The 23,168-nt window shown below is 45.3% G+C and overlaps 1 protein-coding gene across 1 annotated transcript in view; it reads right to left on the bottom strand.

The window, feature by feature from the left end:
• LOC119955556 (protein crumbs homolog 1-like) overlaps positions 1 to 23,168 on the bottom strand; it is a 213,211-nt gene that overhangs the window by 12,345 nt on the left and 177,698 nt on the right. Inside the window, exon 12 of the mRNA XM_038781848.1 lies at positions 14,248 to 14,374. Within this exon, the coding sequence (XP_038637776.1) occupies positions 14,248 to 14,374 (127 nt within the window). The remainder of the gene's footprint in view (positions 1 to 14,247; positions 14,375 to 23,168) is intronic.

The following is a 23,168-nucleotide window of genomic DNA, read 5'->3' as shown; positions in this document are numbered from 1 at the left end:
ACGTATCAAAAACGTAAAGGTCATTTGAGCAAATATGAGATGCTTTTTGGCATTTGAATATTAACTAGACACCATTTATGAAATGTAATTTTAAGCCTTATTTAGAAACCCAGTAAGTCAATGCTACAAGTTGATATCATTTTATGAATTTGAGTCAGTAACATCCAGTCATATTTTCAAAACAAAACTGTGGCCACTTGATGGTTGTGCAGATATCAACATTGGTGCTCAGGTTAATGTACATGTAGTTTTCTACCAGGATATAGTAGTCTCCACCTATTCCAAATATCTAGCTTTATTTAAAATAGTTTTTTGAGGGGTATACATTCCACAAGTTGGCTGGAAGGATTTGTTTGTGAGCCAATTGGCTGCAAGTAAATTGCCTCTCAAAATATTGTCTCTGCAATTTTATATGGTAAAGGAGTGTAACTGATGAGTGTTACTCTTCAAATTTATTGTACTGTTGGTAATAAATATGGAGATCCCATGTATCTAATTAATTGCTTTGATACTTGAGTTTATATGGCCCCATCAGTTAAACAGCATGGAGCAAAACACAATTGCTTCATACCTTGCATATGTATTGTGAATTGAATCATATAAGCTCATAGAGTAGTCTCTTTTGTAATCATTGAAAACCACATTATTGGTTACATCTGTGTTCCTACAACCTCTGATTAAAACTTGATTAAATCAACAACCTTGAAACTCCATGTTGATTTTCACATACAGTTGCGGAAGTTGAATTGTTTTTCATGTCACAAAATTATTTGATGCTTAAAATAAGCAACTTTGTGATCATTTTGCATCAGAGGTTTTGTACGTTGCATTATAACTAATCATAGCAGGGAGAGAGCGGATCCATGAAAACCTGGCCGTGAAAACAGAGGCGGAATGCATTTCATATTGCATAACTTTCCAGCTTTCTTTCCGTGTCTGTTGTAACTTAGTTGCCAGCACTCTCACCTCAGGTTCAAGTCTCACTTCAGGACTTGAGCACAAAAATCCAGGCTGACATTACAGGACAGTAAATAAAGTTGCCATAGTGCCAGATGACTAAAGGCTGCTTTCTCTGTTGAGCGGGAGAGCTGACTGGTGGCGATTTAACCTGAGGGTCACCACACCTCAGGCAAGGGGCAAGGTTGAGAAGGCGGGGCCTTCATGAATAACCTTGGACATTGAATCCACACTGTTGGCCTCGTTCTGCATCATGAACCGGCTGTCCAGTCCCCAGTGCAGTACTGCACAGGTGGAGGTGTTGTTACACATGAGACATTAAACTGAGGTTGCTGCTGCTACTGTCCCCGTACCCTATCGTTGAGCCAGAAAGTCGAGGAAATGTTGCCACCGCCTAAAGAACCCTTGTACCGACCCTCTCAGGGCGAATTTGACCTTCTCTAGCTTAATGAAACCCGCCCTGTCATTGATCCAGGTCTCCACGCTTGGGGTCCTTGCATCCTTCCATTGTAGCAAAATCCTTCGCCGGGCTACTAGGGACGCAAAGGCCAGCACACCGGCCTCTTTCGCCTCCTGCACTCCCAGCTCCACCCCAACCCCAAAACTCGCGAGTCCCCATCCTGGCTTGACCCTGGATCCCACCACCCTTGACACCGTCCTCGCCACCCCCTTCCAGAACTCCACCAGTGCCGGGCATGCCCAGAACATATGGGCATGGTTCGCTGGACTCCCCGAGCACCTGACACACCTATCTTCACCCCCAAAGAACCTATTCATCCTCGTCCCAGTCATGTGGGCCCTGTGCAGGCTCATTATCATATTAGTGGGAGCTTGCTGTGCACAGATTGGCTGCTGAATTTCCTACATTACAATAATGACAAACATGGAAAAGACTTCACTGAGACATCCAATGGCGATGGAAAGCGCTATATTAATGCAAGTCTTTCCTTATTAATCACCTAAGGATCAATTTTTTGATGGACTGTTGCAGTGTAGACTATCTGATCTCAGGCCGTGCAGTATAATTTTGTGTTTGGCACAAGCAAGGTATGTCAAACACAACACAAACTCGAAAAGGATTATTGCCAGCAGGCTGAATCTCACTCACATGGTTTAACGGTCTTGGTTTCCTGCCATGGAAGATGGGGAATCACATCACTGAGCACCAGAATTGGGAAAATTAAATTTGGTTGGAAATTTAAAACTGCTCGTTAAAATAAGTTTCTAAATATATGATCGTCCAATAAACCACTTAATGTTAAGTTAAACTCATAATTTGGTTAAGCTCATAACCTAGAGAGTAGAGATAAAATCTCATTTTTTTCATTGATTCTGGAAGGGTCATAAATTTAGTTAAACCCAATCCTCTTTCTTATGATTAAGAATTGCAATGCCAGTTGTTTAACTTCTCCATTAGTGATCCTACAAGAGTGATTTCTGAGGCTAGGAGTGGAAATATTTGGGGGGGGGGGGGGGGGGGGGGGGGGGGGGGGGGGGGGGGGATTTAACAGGAACATGTTTTTATATGAATGCCTCAATGTAGAATAACGTCCAAAATGTTCCACAACTATAATCAGATGATGACTGAGAGCCATCTTAGGAGGCAGTTAATAACTTGATCAAAAATGTTAGTTTTAAGGAAGGCCTTAAATGAGAAGTTCAGGGATGGAAGTCCAGAGCTTGCAAGCTCAGTGGCTGAAGGCCAGTTGTGTGGTGAAGGAAGTGAGGGTGGGTGAGGCCAAACTAAGAGGATCATGGAGTTCATGAGGCTGAAGGAGGTTACAGAGATGGGGGGAGGCAAGGTAAAGAACATAACTGAAATAAGGAGGAGAATTTTGAATTTGGAGATATTGGTCCTTTCTGGCTAATGTAGATAAGCAGGCTCTGGTGCTGGGCAATACAAGCAGAGATTTGGAAAAGATGAAGTTTAGAGGTAACAGCAGTAGGGATGAGGATTTCGGAAGTAGATGGGCCGAGGCAGGAATGGAAATGGGTGGATGTCAGTGGGCTTTGTGATGGAGAGGACATGAGGTCAGAAGCTCATCTTAGGTTCAGATAGGATGTGTAGGTTGCAAACTGTCAACTTCAACCTCTAACATTGGGCATAAAGGGAGATGGAGTTGGTAGTGGGGGCTATTGAGTTCAACAACTTCAGACGGTGAACTCTCTCTTCCACCTTCACCCCATTTTTATTTACTTCAATTTATTTTCATGTCTTCCATTGATCTGTTTTTCCTCAACCACTGTCTCCCATTCCCCCACCCCATCCCTGTTCCAGGTTGTCCTTTGGCACATTGCTTACCTTTGTTCTGCCATTATTATAGAATCCCTACAGTGCAGAAGGAGGCCATTTGACCCATCGAATCTGCACCGACCCTCCAAAAGAGCACCCTACCTAGGTCCAATCCCCTGCCCTATTTCTGCAACCCCACCTAACCTTTGGACACGTAGGGGCAATTTAGCCAATCCACCTAACCTGCACATATTTGGACTGTGGGAGGAAACTGGAGCACCCGGAGGAAGCCTATGCAGACACGGGGGGAACGCGCACACTCCATGAGTCACCCAAGGTCGAATCGAACCCGGGTCCCTGGCAGCTGCGCTAACCACTGTGCCACCCCTTAATATATTCTGTCCTCATCATCATCTGCACCCTTCCTGGTCATTATCACCACCATTTTCATTCCCCTGGTCTTTTTGTCCACAATATCTTCGTCAATCTCTCCCTCACCTCCACCTATCACTGCCCTTGTGTCTGGCCCACTGCTCCACTCGCTACCCCCCCACTCCACATTATCTCATTTCAGTCCAGACTCTAAACATTATCGTTGTTATCTCTCCACAGATGCTGTCAGACCTGCTGGGATTGGCATAAAAATAGAAAATGTTGGTCAAAGAAGATGGCTTTGGTCTTCCCAATGAAATTTCAGCTCAGCCAAAACTGGATGGCAGACAAGCAGGCTAACAATACTGACTAGGCCATGGGTGACTCATGGAGTGTGCGCGTTCTCCCCGTGCCTGAAAGGGGGAAGGAATTTTAATTGTGTTCAGGACAATATGTTTGATCAATATGTTCAGGCCCAATGAGGATGGATGCGTTGCTGCACCTGATTCTAAGGAATGAGGTAGCTCAATGGGATCAAGTTTCAGTCAGAACATTTAGGAATCAGTGTTCATCGGATCATAAAATTTATGCTATTTATGGAAAATGACCAGGAGCAATTTCAATTGGATGAGAACGATCTGATCCAGGTAAATTGGAGTAAAACATCGGCAAGCGAAACTGTTAAGGAAACAATAGGCTGCCTTTAAAGAGGAGATGGTTTAGTGTACTGTCAAGGTACATTTCCTTCAGAGAGAAAGGTAGGCAATCAAAGCCAGAACTCCCTGGATGGTGCGAAACGGAGAGTAAGATGGAATGATATAAAGGATCCTAACAGATGTCAGGTTGATAATACAACTGAGGACTAGATGAATTTAGAAAGTTCAAAGGAAAAGCAAACAAGAAAATAGGAGAAGCAAAGAGCGACAATGAGAGACTAGATTTGATAATTGAATTTAAATTCCACTTGCTGCAGGACTACTAGTCTAGTGACAAGGGGTTGGTTTAGCACAGGGCTAAAGAGCTGGCTTTGAAAGTCGACCAAGGCAGCACCAGCCTCCCCGAACAGGTGCCGGAATGTGGCGACTAGGGGCTTTTCACAGTAACTTCATTTGAAGCTTACTTGTGACAATAAGCAATTTTCATTTCATATCATTACCACTGTGCCACCATGGTCGCTTAATGAGGTCACGTTGGGAGTTGATGAGGATAATGCAGTTGATGTGGTCAACATGGATTTTCAAAAGGCGTTTTGATAAAGTGCCACATATGAGGTTTTCCAGTGAAATTGAAGCCCATGAAAGAAGAGGCACCATGGCAGCATGGATATGAGTGACAGGAAGCAGAGTTGTGGTAAAAAGGTTATTTTTCCAGACTGTAGCAAGGTGCATAGTGAGGTTCCCCACCGGTCAGTGTGACACAGTGAGGTTCCCCACCGGTCAGTCACAGTGAGGTTCCCCACCGGTCAGTCACAGTGAGGTTCCCCACCGGTCAGTCACAGTGAGGTTCCCCACCGGTCAGTCACAGTGAGGTCTCCACCGGTCAGTCACTGTGAGGTTCCCCACCGGTCAGTCACAGTGAGGTCCCCACCGGTCAGTCACTGTGAGGTTCCCCACCGGTCAGTCACAGTGAGGTTCCCCACCGGTCAGTCACAGTGAGGTTCCCCACCGGTCAGTCACAGTGAGGTTCCCCACCGGTCAGTGTGACACAGTGAGGTTCCCCACCGGTCAGTGTGACTGTGAGGTTCCCCACCGGTCAGTCACAGTGAGGTTCCCCACCGGTCAGTGTGACAGTGAGGTCCCCACCGGTCAGTCACAGTGAGGTTCCCCACCGGTCAGTCACAGTGAGGTTCCCCACCGGTCAGTATGACAGTGAGGTTCCCCACCGGTCAGTGTGACAGTGAGGTCTCCACCGGTCAGTCACAGTGAGGTTCCCCACCGGTCAGTCACAGTGAGGTCCCCACCGGTCAGTATGACTGTGAGGTTCCCCACCGGTCAGTCACAGTGAGGTTCCCCACCGGTCAGTCACAGTGAGGTTCCCCACCGGTCAGTCACAGTGAGGTTCCCCACCGGTCAGTCACTGTGAGGTTCCCCACCGGTCAGTCACAGTGAGGTTCCCCACCGGTCAGTCACTGTGAGGTTCCCCACCGGTCAGTCACAGTGAGGTTCCCCACCGGTCAGTGTGACACAGTGAGGTTCCCCACCGGTCAGTCACAGTGAGGTTCCCCACCGGTCAGTGTGACACAGTGAGGTTCCCCACCGGTCAGTCACAGTGAGGTTCCCCACCGGTCAGTCACAGTGAGGTTCCCCACCGGTCAGTCACAGTGAGGTCCCCACCGGTCAGTCACAGTGAGGTTTCCCACCGGTCAGTCACAGTGAGGTTCCCCACCGGTCAGTCACAGTGAGGTTCCCCACCGGTCAGTCACAGTGAGGTTCCCCACCGGTCAGTCACTGTGAGGTTCCCCACCGGTCAGTCACAGTGAGGTTCCCCACCGGTCAGTGTGACACAGTGAGGTCCCCACCGGTCAGTCACAGTGAGGTCCCCCACCGGTCAGTGTGACAGTGAGGTCTCCACCGGTCAGTCACAGTGAGGTTCCCCACCGGTCAGTCACAGTGAGGTTCCCCACCGGTCAGTCACAGTGAGGTTCCCCACCGGTCAGTATGACAGTGAGGTTCCCCACCGGTCAGTCACAGTGAGGTTCCCCACCGGTCAGTCACTGTGAGGTTCCCCATCGGTCAGTATGACAGTGAGGTTCCCCACCGGTCAGTCACAGTGAGGTCTCCACCGGTCAGTCACAGTGAGGTTCCCCACCGGTCAGTGTGACACAGTGAGGTTCCCCACCGGTCAGTCACAGTGAGGTTCCCCACCGGTCAGTGTGACACAGTGAGGTCCCCACCGGTCAGTCACAGTGAGGTTCCCCACCGGTCAGTGTGACACAGTGAGGTCCCCACCGGTCAGTCACAGTGAGGTCCCCACCGGTCAGTCACAGTGAGGTCCCCACCGGTCAGTCACAGTGAGGTTCCCCACCGGTCAGTCACAGTGAGGTTCCCCACCGGTCAGTCACAGTGAGGTCCCCACCGGTCAGTCACAGTGAGGTTCCCCACCGGTCAGTCACAGTGAGGTTCCCCACCGGTCAGTCACAGTGAGGTTCCCCACCGGTCAGTCACTGTGAGGTTCCCCACCGGTCAGTGTGACACAGTGAGGTTCCCCACCGGTCAGTCACAGTGAGGTTCCCCACCGGTCAGTCACAGTGAGGTTCCCCACCGGTCAGTCACAGTGAGGTTCCCCACCGGTCAGTCACAGTGAGGTTCCCCACCGGTCAGTCACAGTGAGGTCCCCACCGGTCAGTCACAGTGAGGTTCCCCACCGGTCAGTCACAGTGAGGTTCCCCACCGGTCAGTCACAGTGAGGTTCCCCACCGGTCAGTCACAGTGAAGTTCCCCACCGGTCAGTCACAGTGAGGTTCCCCACCGGTCAGTCACAGTGAGGTTCCCCACCGGTCAGTCACAGTGAGGTTCCCCACCGGTCAGTGTGACACAGTGAGGTCCCCACCGGTCAGTCACAGTGAGGTTCTCCACTGTATTTGAAAATATGGAAAGATGTGTCATTTGAAACATGGAAGTCTGGCAATATCTGGTCTGAGAGAAACATCAGAGGATACAGGGAAAGATCCCACGAAAGGTTAACAGCAGCTGCAAAGAGCAGGATTATAAAATGCAGATTCTTTCTCTCAAGCAGGCTTAGCAAACACAGGGTTTTTGTATGAAGCTAAAAACAATGGCTCACACTTTCATTGAAAGTAGCTATCTTAGTAAGCAGCTGGAAAGGAAAGGGTGAGGTTCAGTTGAATTTGGTGACAATTCTAGGTGTGAAATTCTGCTAACACCAAGTAAATTTTTTTTTTTTTTTTTAATTTAGATTAGCCAATTATTTTTTCCAATTAAGGGGCAATTTAGCGTGGCCAATCCACCTACTCTGCACATTTTTGGGTTGTGGGGGCGAAACCCACGCAGACACGGGGAGAATGTGCAAACTCCACACGGACAGTGACCCAGAGCCGGGATCGAACCTGGGACCTCAGCGCCGTGAGGCGGTTGTGCTAACCACTAGGCCACCGTGCTGCCCTACACCAAGTAAATTAAAAGAAAACTGGAGATTATCAGTCTACCAGAAACATAATTTAAAGCCAAAATCAAAGTCAAAATGATGAACTGAGGGCACAATTAGAAAATAAAACTATAGAAATGACAGGAACCAAACCAAAATTCACACCTCTATTGAAACCAAAGCATTTTTGAACATCACAAAGGAAACAATGTAATCAGAGACCTGAGAGGTGAGGTCATGTCAAAATGAATACTTAGTTGTGTTAGAATGTTTAGATCAAAGATACTTTTTACAATCAAAATGAAATAATAGTTACTTTACAATAAGGTCATCAAAACTTAATAAGTGTTAGAAAGAGAATAAACCCAGAAACCAGAGCAGGAATTACCAGTACCATAACTCAGAGAGAAGGAACAAGATAAGCAAGCAGAGTCAGCTTACAGCTAGCTCGATCATGGTAAAGATAAGACACAGCAGCTGATCTAAAACCGCTAATACATCTAAGGAAGACTAGAATTTAAAGAGGAGGCAGAGTCAGCTCAGAGATAGCCAGCTCTCATAGCTCAGTACATGGGATCGACAGGACATAGCAACCGAGCTCACCAGTGAATACATCTAAAGAAGACCAGATTTTAAAAAGATTGATTGTCAAGTTGGGCCTGGAGGTCCCTTCCACCAACCAGAAGGATCCAGAAGCAAGATCTTTTTACCTTTCTGTAAAGGAAGTGATTGCCGCTTTTAAAAGAAAAAAATATAATAATAAAATACCTTAATTTAACCTGAAACAGTGGTTATTCTTAAGTCTACTTTACTTACTTAACAATGCGGGACCCAGGATCAATGCTACTAAGTGGTAAGTAGAAGAAATCTTCGGTGAAAGTATGGGTTATCCAGGGGATAACTTGAAAATATAGTTTGACCTGAATAGCATCCACCGAAGCCTGCATCGGAGTCAGGGAGTGAGAATCCCTGTTCACCATTTAGAATGTCGGCCCTTTTTGGTATAGAGGGAATTCTAAGAATAGTGGTGAGTTTTCAACAACACCACCGGTCAGTATGACTTTGCGTTTCTTGACATCTAGAGTCAGGTGTACAGAGCATAATTTCAAAATTTACCGATAACACAAAAGGTGGCTGTCGGAATGGCCAATCAAGTGGTAGGTGAAACTTAATGCAGAGAAGTGCAAAGTGATATATTTTGGTTGGAAGAACAAGGAAAGCAATATAAGATAAAGTATACAATTCTAAAATGGGTACTGTAACCAAAAGACTTGGGTACGTGTGCACAAATCATTGGAGGCACTGGGGCATGTTGAGAGAGTGGTTAATAAAGACGTGGAATTGTGAGCTTTATCAATAGAGTACAAAAGCAAGGAAGTTATAATGAACCTTTAAAATATTAGTTTGGTTTCAACTGGACTATCACCAGTTCTGGACATTTCACTTTTAAAAGTCATGTGAAGGCATTGAAAAGGATGCAGAAAAGATTTACGAGAATGGTTCCAGGGTTGAGAGACTTTTGTTAGAAGAATGGACTGGAGAAGAGAACAGTGAGAGGAGATGGCATAGAAATCATGAGGGCAGAGTAGGTGCAGAGAAACTGTTCCCAGCGACAGAAGGATCGAGAATTCGAGGACACCAATTTAAGGTGATTGGCTAAGTAAGCAACGCAACGCAAGAAGGAGCCTTTTAAATCAACAAGGATCGGGAATGCACTGCCTGAGAGTGCGGTGGAAGCAGATTTAATTGTGGCTTTCAAAAGGAAATTGGATAAGCACCTGAAGCGAAGGAAAATGGTGGGCTACAGGAAACGGGCGGAAGAGTGAGACAGGCAGAGTTGCTGTCGCAGAGCACTGCACAGACAAGATGGACTGAACAGTCTCATCTTGCGCAGCCACCATTCTATTCTGTGTCACAGTGGAAGGGTCAAGAGAGATTGCAGGATCTAGTTGTTAGCATAGATATGGAACCTGATGGTATGTCTTTAAATGATGTGCTGAGGGACATGAGTAACGAAGGGGACAGGGATAGATCCTTTCCTTAAATATATCTTGTGTTCTGCATGACCTGGGTAGTTATTGACACTGAATTGAAAAATCTTTCCGGGCATATCATAGGCATTCCACGCTGCATTATCAGAAAAAGAGTACTTAACCATAGACCAGGAAGATGGATACATTTACTCCAAAACAGCACCAAAAAGCCAGCAGAATTTAAATGTATTGCATTTCCTCCCTCCCTGCTATTTTGGCTTTAGCTGTGACAGTAAAGCAATAAAAAAAATCTTGAGGTGCACCATATACAAATAAGGCAGGCAAATTTAGTCTCCATGGATTAAGAATCCAGACTAGCCAATTATGTTTTTAAATTGAGAAACCCAAGAGAAGGGCTAAAGCTCACAATGCAGGGCATCAAATTTGCAAGAAAATTTGAGAACTCATGAATCCATAATTGGGCAGATCACCCCTGGCTTCAAATGCAATGTTGCACTCCTCAACGGCGAACTATTATTTAATTTCTCTCCGTGTGTCTGATTTTGTTGATTGATTTTAATAGAATCCTGGTAGGTCCAGACTAAGGTGAGAACAAAATGACAATAACACAAACTAACTGCAGTCTATTATTCATGAACTTGTTCTAATTGCTGCACTTAGTCATAATGTAAACATCCAAGAAGTGTTTGCAACTTCTATAATACTTTGTGTCATCGTCTTAATGTTTCTGATGAGTAACAAGCTGTTAACATAATGAAGCTGCATGAATAATAAGCTCCTTCACTATATCTTAATCTTAATGCTAATTGCAGACGCAGCAGCAGCGTGATAAAACACACAGCCATGTGTCTCCAAGATCACCAATTAATGCCGCAATCCCATCGGTGACAGAAGATTAATGCAATCCTTACGGAAATAACTGCCAGTCACATCTGTTTGCGAACCTGGACCAATTCTTATTCCGATAAACATCCCAGCAGGAAGTACCATGTGAACGTGTCACTGGGCTGGATAATTATCTAAAGTGCCACCGGTATGAGTCCGCTCCAACTCTTCCTATGCAATTCTGAAAACATATCCTGGCAAAGATCATTACATTGGGAGCATAAAAGGCACTTGAAAAATAATGCATCACAGCCAGCAGAAAGCAGACAAACGATTTATGCCAGTGCATATTATATTACTCAGGAAATGTTGGAAGACAAAAATGATTGTTATAATCATAGCACAAATCAGGAGTAAAAGCTATCGCGGAGAAATTAGCTGTTCGCTAAAGAGAGAAGTGGTCACTGTGTTGAGGGGGGTGGGAGCAGATGCACAATTATTGCCAGCAGAGTATTCCCCTCTTATTTATTCACTTTTCAAAAGGGTTGCTCTGGTTCCCCTACAAGGCAATAAGCATGGAGTTCCATACTCCTGACAGCAAGGAACAAGTAAATAGAACTGTACATTCTTGTAAGGTATATTACAATGGACAAACTATCGTTTCATGAGCTGCTGTCAGCCATTATCAAATGCAGAGGATTAGTCTATATCCATTGGAGAAAGGGAAGATTGGAAGTCTTCCTCCGTCCAAGCAGATAGCAAAACGCATCTAATGATATACTTGCGAAAGAAAAAGATGCAACGGACAAGAAGATACAAAGACAAATAATTTATACTTCAAGCATTCCCCAAGTCGGATAAATAGTTCTGTTGTACGTTAGAAATCCATTCTGAGGTGAGGAGAGACGTTAACAAATGAGGAGCGAGGAGTTTCAAGGTCATAAATAAAGTCATGCTCAGTGTCAATGTTTGAATTCTCATAATATTCACTTAATTGCACACAGTAGCATTCTCCATGGTAACCCATAAACTAAATCCAGTGTCACCCTAAAGAACCTCGCAAATACCAAATCAACAACAATCTGAGCTCAGTTTGTGAAAACAGGGTGGATGAAGCAGTACACTCCAGAAGAAGGAACCGTTTGAACGATAGCAAATTCAAGCATTCCCATAGGATTAAACAAGCAACCCAACATGCATTAAACTCTGGAATAAAAGTATTAATAATTCCCTGCAAATTTATAAAATAATGTAGCACATTGTCTATTGACAAAATAGTAATTGTGTGCATTTAGTTAGGGTCCATTTACAAAGTCCAAAAATATTCTTTATAAATTTAAGTCATTGCAGCCCTTCCTGGTGCATATTCTTAATCGAGTTGGTTAGTTTGTGGTTATATATCTTTTTCTTTCTTTTTTAAAATAAATTTAGAATACCCAATTATTTTTTTTTCAATTAAGGAGCAGTTGAACATGGCCAATACACCTAACCTGCACATCTTTGGGTTGTGGGGATGAAACCCAAGCAGACATGGGGAGAATGTGCAAACTCCACACAGACAGTGACCCAGAGCCGGGATACCAGTTTGTGTTTATATCCTATAAAACTGAACACAGACCCTCAGGGTTAATGATGTTTATATTTTATTAAAAATAATAATAGATTTGGTTCGAGGGTGTCAGTTTTTTCACATAGACTGGTAAAACCATTTATGTTTGAATTGATGTAATTTGTCTTCATATTCAAAATATTTCAACTTTAACGTTTTCTTGTTACTTGGCCTCGTTAGTGAATGATTGCATTTAAGGTGTTTTGAAAATCATCAACCCATGAAATCCCCTAGTTAGGTTAGTCAAGAGTATTTATTTGAGCAAAGACTTGCTGTAAATGTTAATTCGATTTGTAACTTAGATTTGGCTTCCAAGTTCTTCTACCTAGCACCAGTCTTTTCTAAATAAAATAGGACATGCATTGTTCTGTTCTGGAACTCCAAAAGTCAAACGAAAGAAAGACGTAAAGTGCATATGAAATGATTCAACCTCAATCTATACTATCTGGCAGTTACCAGACAGAACAGTTCCAGCATTGGTGTACGTGCTGTAACTTTTATTGAACGATATACTGAGGCCCCTTTTACTACCAGTTTGCTTTTGTAACCATCTTATTTTAGGGAGAAATGGCTGGGATTTTCTTCGCTGAAATTAATCCTTTATCTTGCTTCCCAAAATTTTACTGAGTGCTCCTTGGTTTATCATCACTGGGCGGCACGGTAGCACAGTGGTTAGCACTGTTGCTTCACAGCTCCAGGGTCCCGGGTTCGATTTTCTGATTGGGTCGCTGTGCGGAGTCTGCATATTCTCCCCATGTCTGCGTCGGTTTCCTCTCACAAGTCCCGAAAGACATGCTGTTAGGTGAATTGGACATTCTGGTACACTCTATGTACCCGAACAGGTGCCAGAGTGTGGCAACTGGGGGATTTTCACAGTAACTTCATTGCAGTGTTAATGTAAGCCTACTTGTGACAATAATAAAGATTTTTTTATTTATTTGAGTTTTACAGCTCTGGATAACAGTTTTGCACCATTAAACGGTGACTGTATTGGCTGTGAAATATTGCAGAAATATTAAAATTACTTTATTCCTTTTGTAAGGAAAATGGTTAATTTTTGTAGTGGTAATTAATCTTGGGAAGGTATGATTTGTCTGTGTAAATCATTAATGACTGTAGTGCACCCCCTATGTTTCTGGATATTGGAAAGTGATGACTTTGCAATCAACTGCATAAGTACCCGAAACAGACCAGAAGTTTCCAACAGGTAAACCCACACTAATGCAGTTGAGGGATATCTGCAATGCAGTTTTAAGGGCATGATTAAAGGACAGCTGATAAATGATTTAAATGTAAGAGATTTAGAACTGAGGGCAGGGAAACCTTTTCAGAGGTATGAGGTTGTGAATTTAACTTCCCGGGCTGGTGGCTCAGGTGGAGACTCTCAAGTTTCAAGATAAGATTGGTTAGGTCAGCAAAGAAAAAGGAGTTGAATGATATGGGATCATGGTGTTTAACTGTGATTAAACTATTTGATCGTGCAGAGGGTAACACAGACTAGTTGGGCCGAGTGGCCTGCTTCCAATTCTCCGTGTTCACAGATTTATCACCAGTGACATTGTACTTCCCATCTAGAAATAGCAGTGCACTTTATTTTTCTTATTCCTTGTGAGTTGGCAGTGGATCACGGTGCAGGAAGCCAATGGGACTTAATGCTGGCATGGGAGACCCACAAGTTATTAGAATCTTGGCAGAGATAAGACTGATAAATGCGGTGTGTTTCTGTTAAATGCTCTGCACAGTAACCTGACTGAGAAGGGTGGAGACCGCCACACTTTGAGAGCATAGGCTGAGATGGCTGCTCACTCAAGTTACATAAGAATCAGTGGAACAAGCTAAGCATTGGAGCTCTAATACGGCCGGGGCAACATCACCTGTCAGACATTAGAACCACCAAAGATTTGCCTACAAACATTCAACAGGATGGAAAACGTCATTACTAATATGGTATTTCATACATACTGTCTCAACGTATATCTCCCTGGCACATATTAAATCCCTGATCTTTACCAGATTTGGAAGGACTCGAGCAAATCTCGGGCCAGATACGCTCTGCATCAGGATCCTCAGTGTCCACACCCATGTCCAGAAGACTAGAACCGAAAATAGTTTTGCCAAAGCAACATTGAGCAGGAGAAATAAAGATTGCTTACATCAAGCTCGCACTTTTCGCCTGCATAATTGGCTCCACAGATGCACGTAAATTTGTCGAGCAGGTTCTGGCAGGTCCCACCATTCTGGCAAGGATTTGAGTCACATTCATTGACGTCTTCTTCGCATCTGAGAAAGTTGAAGATCGAAATTCAACAATGAGGAGAGACCATATTAATTTCACAAACCAGTCCCTTTCCGAAAATGATGTTGCGAGGCACAGACTGTGAGGTTTTTAAACCTCCATCACTTTGTTTGCTACTGTCCAGTTCACACACAGGTAACTGTCAGTATTGTTCGTTAAACTTTGGCACATATGACATATTAGTTTCGAAATGCCATCTTATAGTATCAATAATTTGAAGCCTTCCATTTAAGGCAATGGATTAAGTTAATTCATTTCAAAGTAAGTATTTTACTTTTTGACAAATATTTTATTGGATGATCAGCCATGAAAATATTTAAATATGTACAGAACACAAAAGAGCAAACAGCAGCAGCCGTAAACCATATTCCCCCGCAATGCCCCCCTCCACCCCTTCTTTTTACACCCAGCATCTCCCTGTGGTGATATGCATCACTGTAAATACACAAGGGGTTAATGTAAATACATGTGGGCTAGATAGACACCAGAGACATGACACACAGACATTCAACCAATAGGTCAGTAAGATAGGACACGACCATTGGGCATACACAGAGGTGACACTACCACAGGAGGGCATTACACCAACCCATATAAAAGGACTGAGCACACATGATCCACCTCCTTCCAGTGATAACACTTAGTGAGTACACAGGGTTCATTTGAAACACATCACACCCACCACGTGGATTGTAGCAGACTGGTTCATCAGTCTGAGTAGCTATAGCAGGATTAACAGGAGAGTTGAATCCAAGTAGAAGAATCGTTAACAGTTTAATCAATGTGTTAAAGCTATCTCTAAGTCTGAACCTTCCTTTGTCAGAATGCACATTAAGGAAGCAGCTTATGCTACGTCAAGAGCATAAAACATCCCCCACTGACATGTTACTGTCAGTTAAAGAAGGCAATGAACAGCCTCCACCTTGTGGAGAACCCCTCCTCTACCCCTCTTATGGCGAACTTGATTTTCTTCTAGGTGGAGGAACTCTGCCAAGTCACTCATCTATGCCCCCACTTTTGGCGGCTCCGAGTCCTGTCAGCACAGCAAGATCCCGCCTCCGGGCTATCTGGGAGATAAAGGCTGCCACATCAGCCTCTCTTCTCACCTGCTCTCCTGGATCCTCAGACCACCCCAAATATCACCACCCATGGATTCGGTGCCCCCTCCACTCCCAAAATCTTCAACATTACGTTCGCAAACTCTTTCCAGAAACCCCCCAATGTCGGTCATGGCTCACCAGACTGCCTGCACACCACCTACACCTATCGTCCACCTCTGGAAACAAATGGAACCCGTCATATGAGCTTTTGCGCCACCTTAAACTGTATGAGACTCAATCTCGCACACCACGAGGATGTGTTTATCCTCTGCAGAGCCTCACTCCAGCATCACCTCTCCCAACTCCTCCCATTTGTGCCGGACCTCCTCCACCAGGGCTCCCTCCCTCTTCATCAGCTCCCCATATAGATCTAACCCCTTGCCCTCGCCTATCTCATCCTCTGAGAGCAGCTTGTCCTGTAGTGCTGGAGGTGGCAGCCGCGGGAAGGAACCCAACTCCTTCCTCAATAAATCACTCATCTGCAGGTACCTGAACCCATTCCCTTCAGCAGCAAGCTCCTCTAATTCCGCAAACTTACCCCCCTCCCCACAAACAGGTCCCGAAAATACTCTATCCCTACCGTCCCCACCCCCGAAAATCCAGCAACCAGCCCCGCCGGAACAAACCCGTGGTTGCCACAAATCGGCACCCACAGCGACATGCCTTCCAACGTACACTGTTGCCGACATTAATTCCCCACCCTCAACGCTGATACCACCCCCAAGCTTGTGGAGTACCCAGGCTGGCGATAACATGAGACCTCCTCCATCCGTCCCCACACCAACCTCCAGTGCCCACTTCCAAACCATAGCTATGTTCACCGCCAATAATAATTCTACCGATTCAGCAGCACCAGCACTGCCTCCTCTCCCCCCACCCCCAACAATCCTTTTCCACATTTTTGGTCCGGGGAACCTTACCCTCCCACATGAACCCCAGCATTATCTCATTCACCCAACGAAAAAAGACTTGGACACGAAAATCTGGAGATTCTGAAACACAAACAAAAACTTCAGCAGCACTGTCATCGTTACCGTCTGGACCCTTCCAGCCAACGACAAAGGCAACGCATCATAGAAACATAGAAAATAGAAGCACGAGGAGGCCATTTGGCCCTTCGAGCCTACTCCACCATTCATTATGATTATGGTTGATCATCAAGGTCAATACCCTGTTCCCACCTTTCCCCCCATATCCCTTGATACCTTTAGCCCCAAGAGCAATATCTAATTCCTTTTCAAAATTACACAACGTTTTGGCCTCAACTACGTTCTGTGGTATCAAATTCCACAGATTCACCACTCTGGGTGACGAAAGTTCTCCTCACCTCAGTCCTAAAAGGTTTACCCCTTATCCTCAAACTATGATCTCTATTTCTGGACTCCCCCACCATTGGGAACATTCTTTCTGAATCTACCCTGTCTAATCCTGTTAGAATTTAGTACGTTTCTATGAGATCCCCTGTGGCTCTTCTAAACTCCAGTGAATATAATCCCAACTGACTTAATCTCTCGTCATCTGACAGTCCCGCCATCCCAGGAATCAGCCTGGTAAACCTTCACTGCACTCCCTCCATAGCAAGAGCTCAAATAAGGACACCAAAACTGCAGAAAATATTCCAGATGTGGCCTCACCAATGCCTTATGCAATTGCAATAAAACACCTCTATTGCTATACTCAAATCCTCTCGCTATGAAGGCCAACATACCATTTGCCTTCTTTCCTGACTGCTGTACCTGCACGCTTACTTTCAGTGAGTGATGCACGAGGACAATAAGGTCTCGCTAAGTATCCACCTCTCTCAATTTACACCCATTCGAACAATAATCTGCTTTCCTATTTTTGCTACCAAAGCGGATAACCTCACATTTACCCACATTATACTGCATCTACCATGCATATGCCCCCTCACTCAACCTGTCCAAATCACACTGAAGCATCTCTGCATCCTACTCACAGCTCACCCTCCAACCCAACTTTGTATCATCTGCAAATATGGAGAAAAACATTTAGTTCCATTGTCCAAATTATTAATATAAAGTGAACAGTTGAGATCCTAGCACAGATCCCTGTGGTACCCCACTAGTCACTGGTTGCCAATCAGAAAAAGACCCATTTATTCAAACTTATTTTTTCCTGTCTACTAACCAGCTTTCTATCTATCTCAAGACATGTCCATAATCCCATGCGCGTTAACTTTACATATTAATCTGCTATGTGAAATCTTGTCGAAAGCCTTCTGAAAGTCTAAATAAACCACATCTAACGGTTCTCCTTGGTCAACTCTACTAGTTACATCTTCAAAGAGTTCTAGTAGATTTGTCAAGCATGATTTTCTGTAAATCGATGCTGACTTTATCTGATTACACCACTGCTTTCCAAATGCTCTGCTATGAAATCCTTGATAATGGACTCCAGCAATTTCCCTATTACCGATGTAAGGCTCACTGGTCTCTTGTTTGTTTTCTCTCTACCTCCCTTTTTGAATAATGGGGTTACATTCGCTACCCTCCAATCTGTAGGAACCATTCCAGAGTCCAAAGAATTTGGGGAAATGGCCCCCAATGGATCTACTATTTCCAGTGCCACTTCCTTAAATACTCTGGGATGAGGATTATCAGGCCCTGGAGAATTGTCCACCTTCAATCCCATTAATTTCCCCCAAATCATTTCTTTACTCATGCTCATTTCCTTCAGCTCCTCACCAAACCTTGCATTTCTCAGGACTTCCGATACATTATTCATGTCTTCTTTTGTTAAGACAGAAGGAAAGTACAAATTTAGTTCCTCAGGCATTTATTTGCTCTCTGTTATTAATTCCCCCGTTTCTGACTGTAAGGGGCCTACGTTAATTTTTAGCAATCTTTTTCTCTTTACTTACTTATAGACACTGTTACAGTCAGTTTTTATGTTCCCCGCTAGTTTACTTTCAAATTGTATTTGCCCCTTCTTAATCTATCCTATGGTCTACCTTTGCTGAATTGTTCCCAATCCTCAGGTCTATTGCTTATTCTTGCTAATTTGTATTCATTTTCTTTGAATCTAATATTATCTCTAATTTCCTTTGTTTTTGCCATGGTTTTGCCACTGTTCCATTTCTACTCTTTCACTAAATAGAAATAAACTTTTGGAGTTCACCTATTTGTTCCTTGAATGCCTGCCGTTGCCTGTCCTTTCTTTCAGTAATGTTTCCCAGTCCGTCATTGCGAGCTCATGCCTCATACCATCATAGTTACCTTTCTTGGGATTCACGACCTTGCTCTCAGAATGAGCCACCTCCTATTCACCTTGATAAACAATTCTACCATATTATGGTCACTCATCCCCAAGTGTCCTCTCACAATAATAATAATCTTTATTGTCACAAGTAGGCTTACATTAACACTGCAATGAAGTTACTGTAAAAATCCCCTTGTCGTCACACTCTGGCGCCTGTTCGGGTACATAGAGGGGGAATACAGAATGTCTAATTCACCTAACAGCACGTCTTTCGGGACTTGTGGGAGGAAACCGGAGCACCCGGAGGAAACCCACGCAGACACGGGGAAAACGTGCAGACTCCACACTGACAGTGACCCAAGCCGGGAATCGAACCCGGGACCCTGGCACTGTGAAGCAACAGTGCTAATCACTGCACTACCGTGCCACCCCTAGAATTCTTTATCAAGCTGAATAGTGAGGTAGTTGATTCTGATACCAGGGTGCAGAACCTCAATACAGGTAACTATGATGGTATGAGGCATGAGCTAGCAATGACGGCCTGGGAAATATTACTGAATGGAAGGACAGGCAATGGCAGGCATTCAGGAACAAATAAGTGAACTAGGTTGACAACTAATCCTTTCTCATTACACAACACCCTGTTTCCTTGCTGGTACCTCAAAGCATTGATCAGAAAATGATCCTGTACGCTCTCCAGAAATTCCCCCTCTATTGTACTGTGACTAATTTGAGTCACCCAATCTGTATGCAGATTAAAGTCACCCATAATCACAGATGTTCCTTTGTCACATTGTAGCCACCGAAGTTGGCCATTCCCCAAATACAAAATGGAGGAACGCAAAGCTTGCAGGTTAAAATGGACAATGTTAACAGCACAAGCAAGCTGCATCAAGCCAATGTGTATTCTGTCTGCTAAGAGAGCAGACAGCACCGAAACGGACATTCCGCATACTAATGAGGCAATCTCCGGGATAGTTAACATAGTAATGGAACGATCCCAGGGACAATGGACACAAATGGGGAAGTGATTGCAACAGTGTATGGGAAACCAGACACCCCAGCACCAGCGGGGTTCGAAAACAAAGCACCTGAAGGCCCGCCCAGTAGCCAAGGAACAGCCTCAGTATTGGGGGGATTCAAACATATCGATTGGGAAGAGACCCAATCGATTCCCAGCAGGAAGAGGGTCCGTCCAAAAGGGCGCGAAGCCCTGGGACCAATAAAAGACAGGTCCCACACTTAGTTCATTCTTCTTAACCAGCCCTCCTCTCTGGACCAGCATTTCGACCAGTTTTTGCCAAAGAAGACCTTGACCGAGAGAGAGGAGCGGTTTGGGACAGCAGCCACCAGCAAGTAAGTGTCTCACAACGATCGCCATCAGAGATAGACACTCCTGACCCCTTTTTAACCCGTACCAACCTGAAGTCTGCAGACCAGAGCAGAGCAAGAGGCCTTGTCCCCTGATCCGGCAGTTCCCTTTGATATAAGTATTGGTTTATTTAGTGGTAGGAATAGTTTAATCATCTTAGCGTGTGCATGGGTAGTATTATAATTGTATTATAATAAACTCAGTTGTTTGAACTTACTAATTGGTGTATGGTTTTATTGCTTTGAACATGACCTTGAAACTTGTGGCAGTATCTTAACGATACCTGGCGACTCCAGAGCTAAGTAACGGTAGCACGGTAGCATTGTGGATAGCACAATCGCTTCACAGCTCCAGGGTCCCAGGTTCGATTCTGGCTTGGGGAACTGTCTGTGCAGAGTCTGCACATCCTCCCCGTGTGTGCGTGGGTTTCCTCCGGGTGCTCCGGTTTCCTCCCACAGTCCAAAGATGTGCAGGTTAGGTGGATTGGCCATGATAAATTGCCCTTAGTGTCCAAAATTGCCCTTAGTGTTGGGTGGGGTTACTGAGTTATGGGGATAGGGTGGAGGTGTTGACCTTGGGTAGGGGGTAGAGTGCTCGTTCCAAGAGCTGGTGCAGACCCGATGGGCCAAATGGCCTCCTTCTGCACTGTAAATATTATGAAACAGAGCCAAATTGAGTGTTAAGCGCACTCACCCAGAACGAGCAACAACATGCATCACTGATTTCCTGTCTAATGCTATTCCCAATTTTTACCACTGCAGTTTGATGGTCTGTATAGCACTCCTATGAATGTTTGTCCCTTGATGTTTCCAGACAGATTCTACATCATCTGTACTATCTTTCCTCAATATCTTCTTTAATCAACAATCCCACCTCCTATCGTCCTCCTTCATTCCCTCTGCCAGCTTTGCTAAATTCAACATGTGTAGCTGGGCCCAGTTCCTCCTAAGGTAATGAAAGTTTGCCCCTACTAACCGGAACAGCATTCTGTTTGCACTCCCCCCCCCCCCCCCCCCCCCCCCCCCCCGGTCTCTGGGCATTGATCAGAAATATCTCACTTTTCCCCATATTGAGCTTAAACCTCGAAAAAGACCGAACTCCCCCAAGATCCCCAAAATCCTGTCAAAACGTTCAACTGGGTTTGCAACATATAACAAGAGGTCATCAGCGTGTCAAGAGATCCCTCTCAATGCTCCACCACCCCCTCAGAGCCCTAATTGCCATTGCCAATGGTTCAATATCTAGGGCAAAGAGCAAAGGGGAGAGCAGGCACCCCGGCTTCAGCCACCACCCCCCCCCCCCCCCCATGCAACTCAATTGAATTGACACTATTGGTCTGCTCGCCTGAAGAGCCCAATACAACAATTTCACCCAGTCAACAGATCTCTGTCCAAACCCGAACTGCCCCAGCACCTTGAATAGTACGGGCACACCACACAGTCAAACGCTTTCTCCACGTCCATAGACTCAACCATCTCCACCTCCCGGCCCGTCGAGGGCATCATTATCACATTCAATAGCCTCCGAATATTGGCCGATAGCTGACATCTGCCCACTCCGCCCTCACCTTATGCGCCCTAATCCATATAAACTCCCCTCTAACCACTGCCTTCAACATCTCCCACAATGGAGCTATAGAGACTTCCCCGCGGCTTATTATGCTCCACATAGATCCGGATAGTCACCCATCTTCTCGTAGCCATCATTATTGGCCAATAACCCCAGATCCAATCTCCACTGCGGCCTCTGGCAGCTTGCCCTCTTCATCCACAAGTCCATCCAGTGTGGGGCATGGTCTGACACCACGATCGTCAAATACTCGGCCCCAACCGCCCCCACCAATATGCCTTGTCCAGGACAAAAAAGAAAAATCAATCTTGGTTTGCCCCCTGTGAACATGCGAAAAGAATGAAAATTCCTTCAGCCTTGGCCTCTCAAATCACCATGGGTCGGCCGCCCCCACTCATTCCATAAATCCCACCTACTCCTCCACCATTGCCAACACCCTGATAGATCTGGGACATGATCGGTCCAGCCCAGAATCCAGAACCGGATTAAAACCCCTCTCCGATCAGCCGATGCATGTCCTGGCCCGGGATCTTTGCCAGGACACACCTCATTAACTCCACATCATCCAATTTGTGGATAAACATCCACCAGCACAATCGGCGCCCCCTCTAACCTCCCACTGACCATCACAAACCTACCCCCAGGTATGCTCCCTACCGCATAGGACTTCCTCTTATTAACCAGCATTGCCACCCCCCTCGTCCTCATATCCAGCCCCGAATGAAACACCTATCCCACTCATCCCTTCCTCAGCCTTGTCTGATCCACCATCTTCAAATGAAAGTAAATTACTACGGATGCTGGAATCTGAAACCAAAGAGTAAATTCTGGAAAATCTCAATCTCAGCCGGTCTGGCAGCATCTGTCGGGAAAAGAGCTAACGTTTTGAGTCCTGGTGACCAAGGGCTTTGATAAAGGGGCATCTGGTCTCGGATTAATAGCTCATTTCTCTCCCTACAGATGCTGCCAGACCGGCTGAGATAGAGATTTTCCAGCATTTTCTCTTTACCTTCAAATGAATCTTTTGCAAAAACACAACACCCACCTTCAAACTCCCCAAATACCTGAACACAGGTGACCTCTTAATCGGCCAATTTGATCCCCAAACATCCCATGAAATCAGCTGAGTCGGCCCCAGTGCCCCCCCTCCCACCACCTGCCCCACCCCATCCCCCCCCCCCCCCCACATCCCCCTCCCCCAATCCCCTCCAGTCAGCTATATCTCGCTTTATCCAGCTCCCCAGGTCCATGCCCTGCATCCCCTAGGGCCTCCCCAAGATGTCTGCTGCCTTAAACAACTGCACCACACTAATTCATCGACATCATCCTTAACCGAAAAGAAGAGAAAGAAAACCATCCCACCCACAACAGATCTATTCTCCACTTCAGTCCCGTTAACTAGCCGATCCACTCGCATTCATTCAGGCAACTGCCTTCCCCCAAATCCCCCCTAATCCCTTGTACCCACTCCCCCACATTCCCACAATCCACATAATACAAAACATGGTACAATATTCA

This window comes from Scyliorhinus canicula, chromosome 21 (genome assembly GCF_902713615.1).
Source record: "Scyliorhinus canicula chromosome 21, sScyCan1.1, whole genome shotgun sequence".
NCBI classification, from domain to species: domain Eukaryota; kingdom Metazoa; phylum Chordata; class Chondrichthyes; order Carcharhiniformes; family Scyliorhinidae; genus Scyliorhinus; species Scyliorhinus canicula.
The sequence above is the reverse complement of the archived record's forward strand: the minus strand, read 5'-3'. Positions and strand labels throughout refer to the sequence as shown.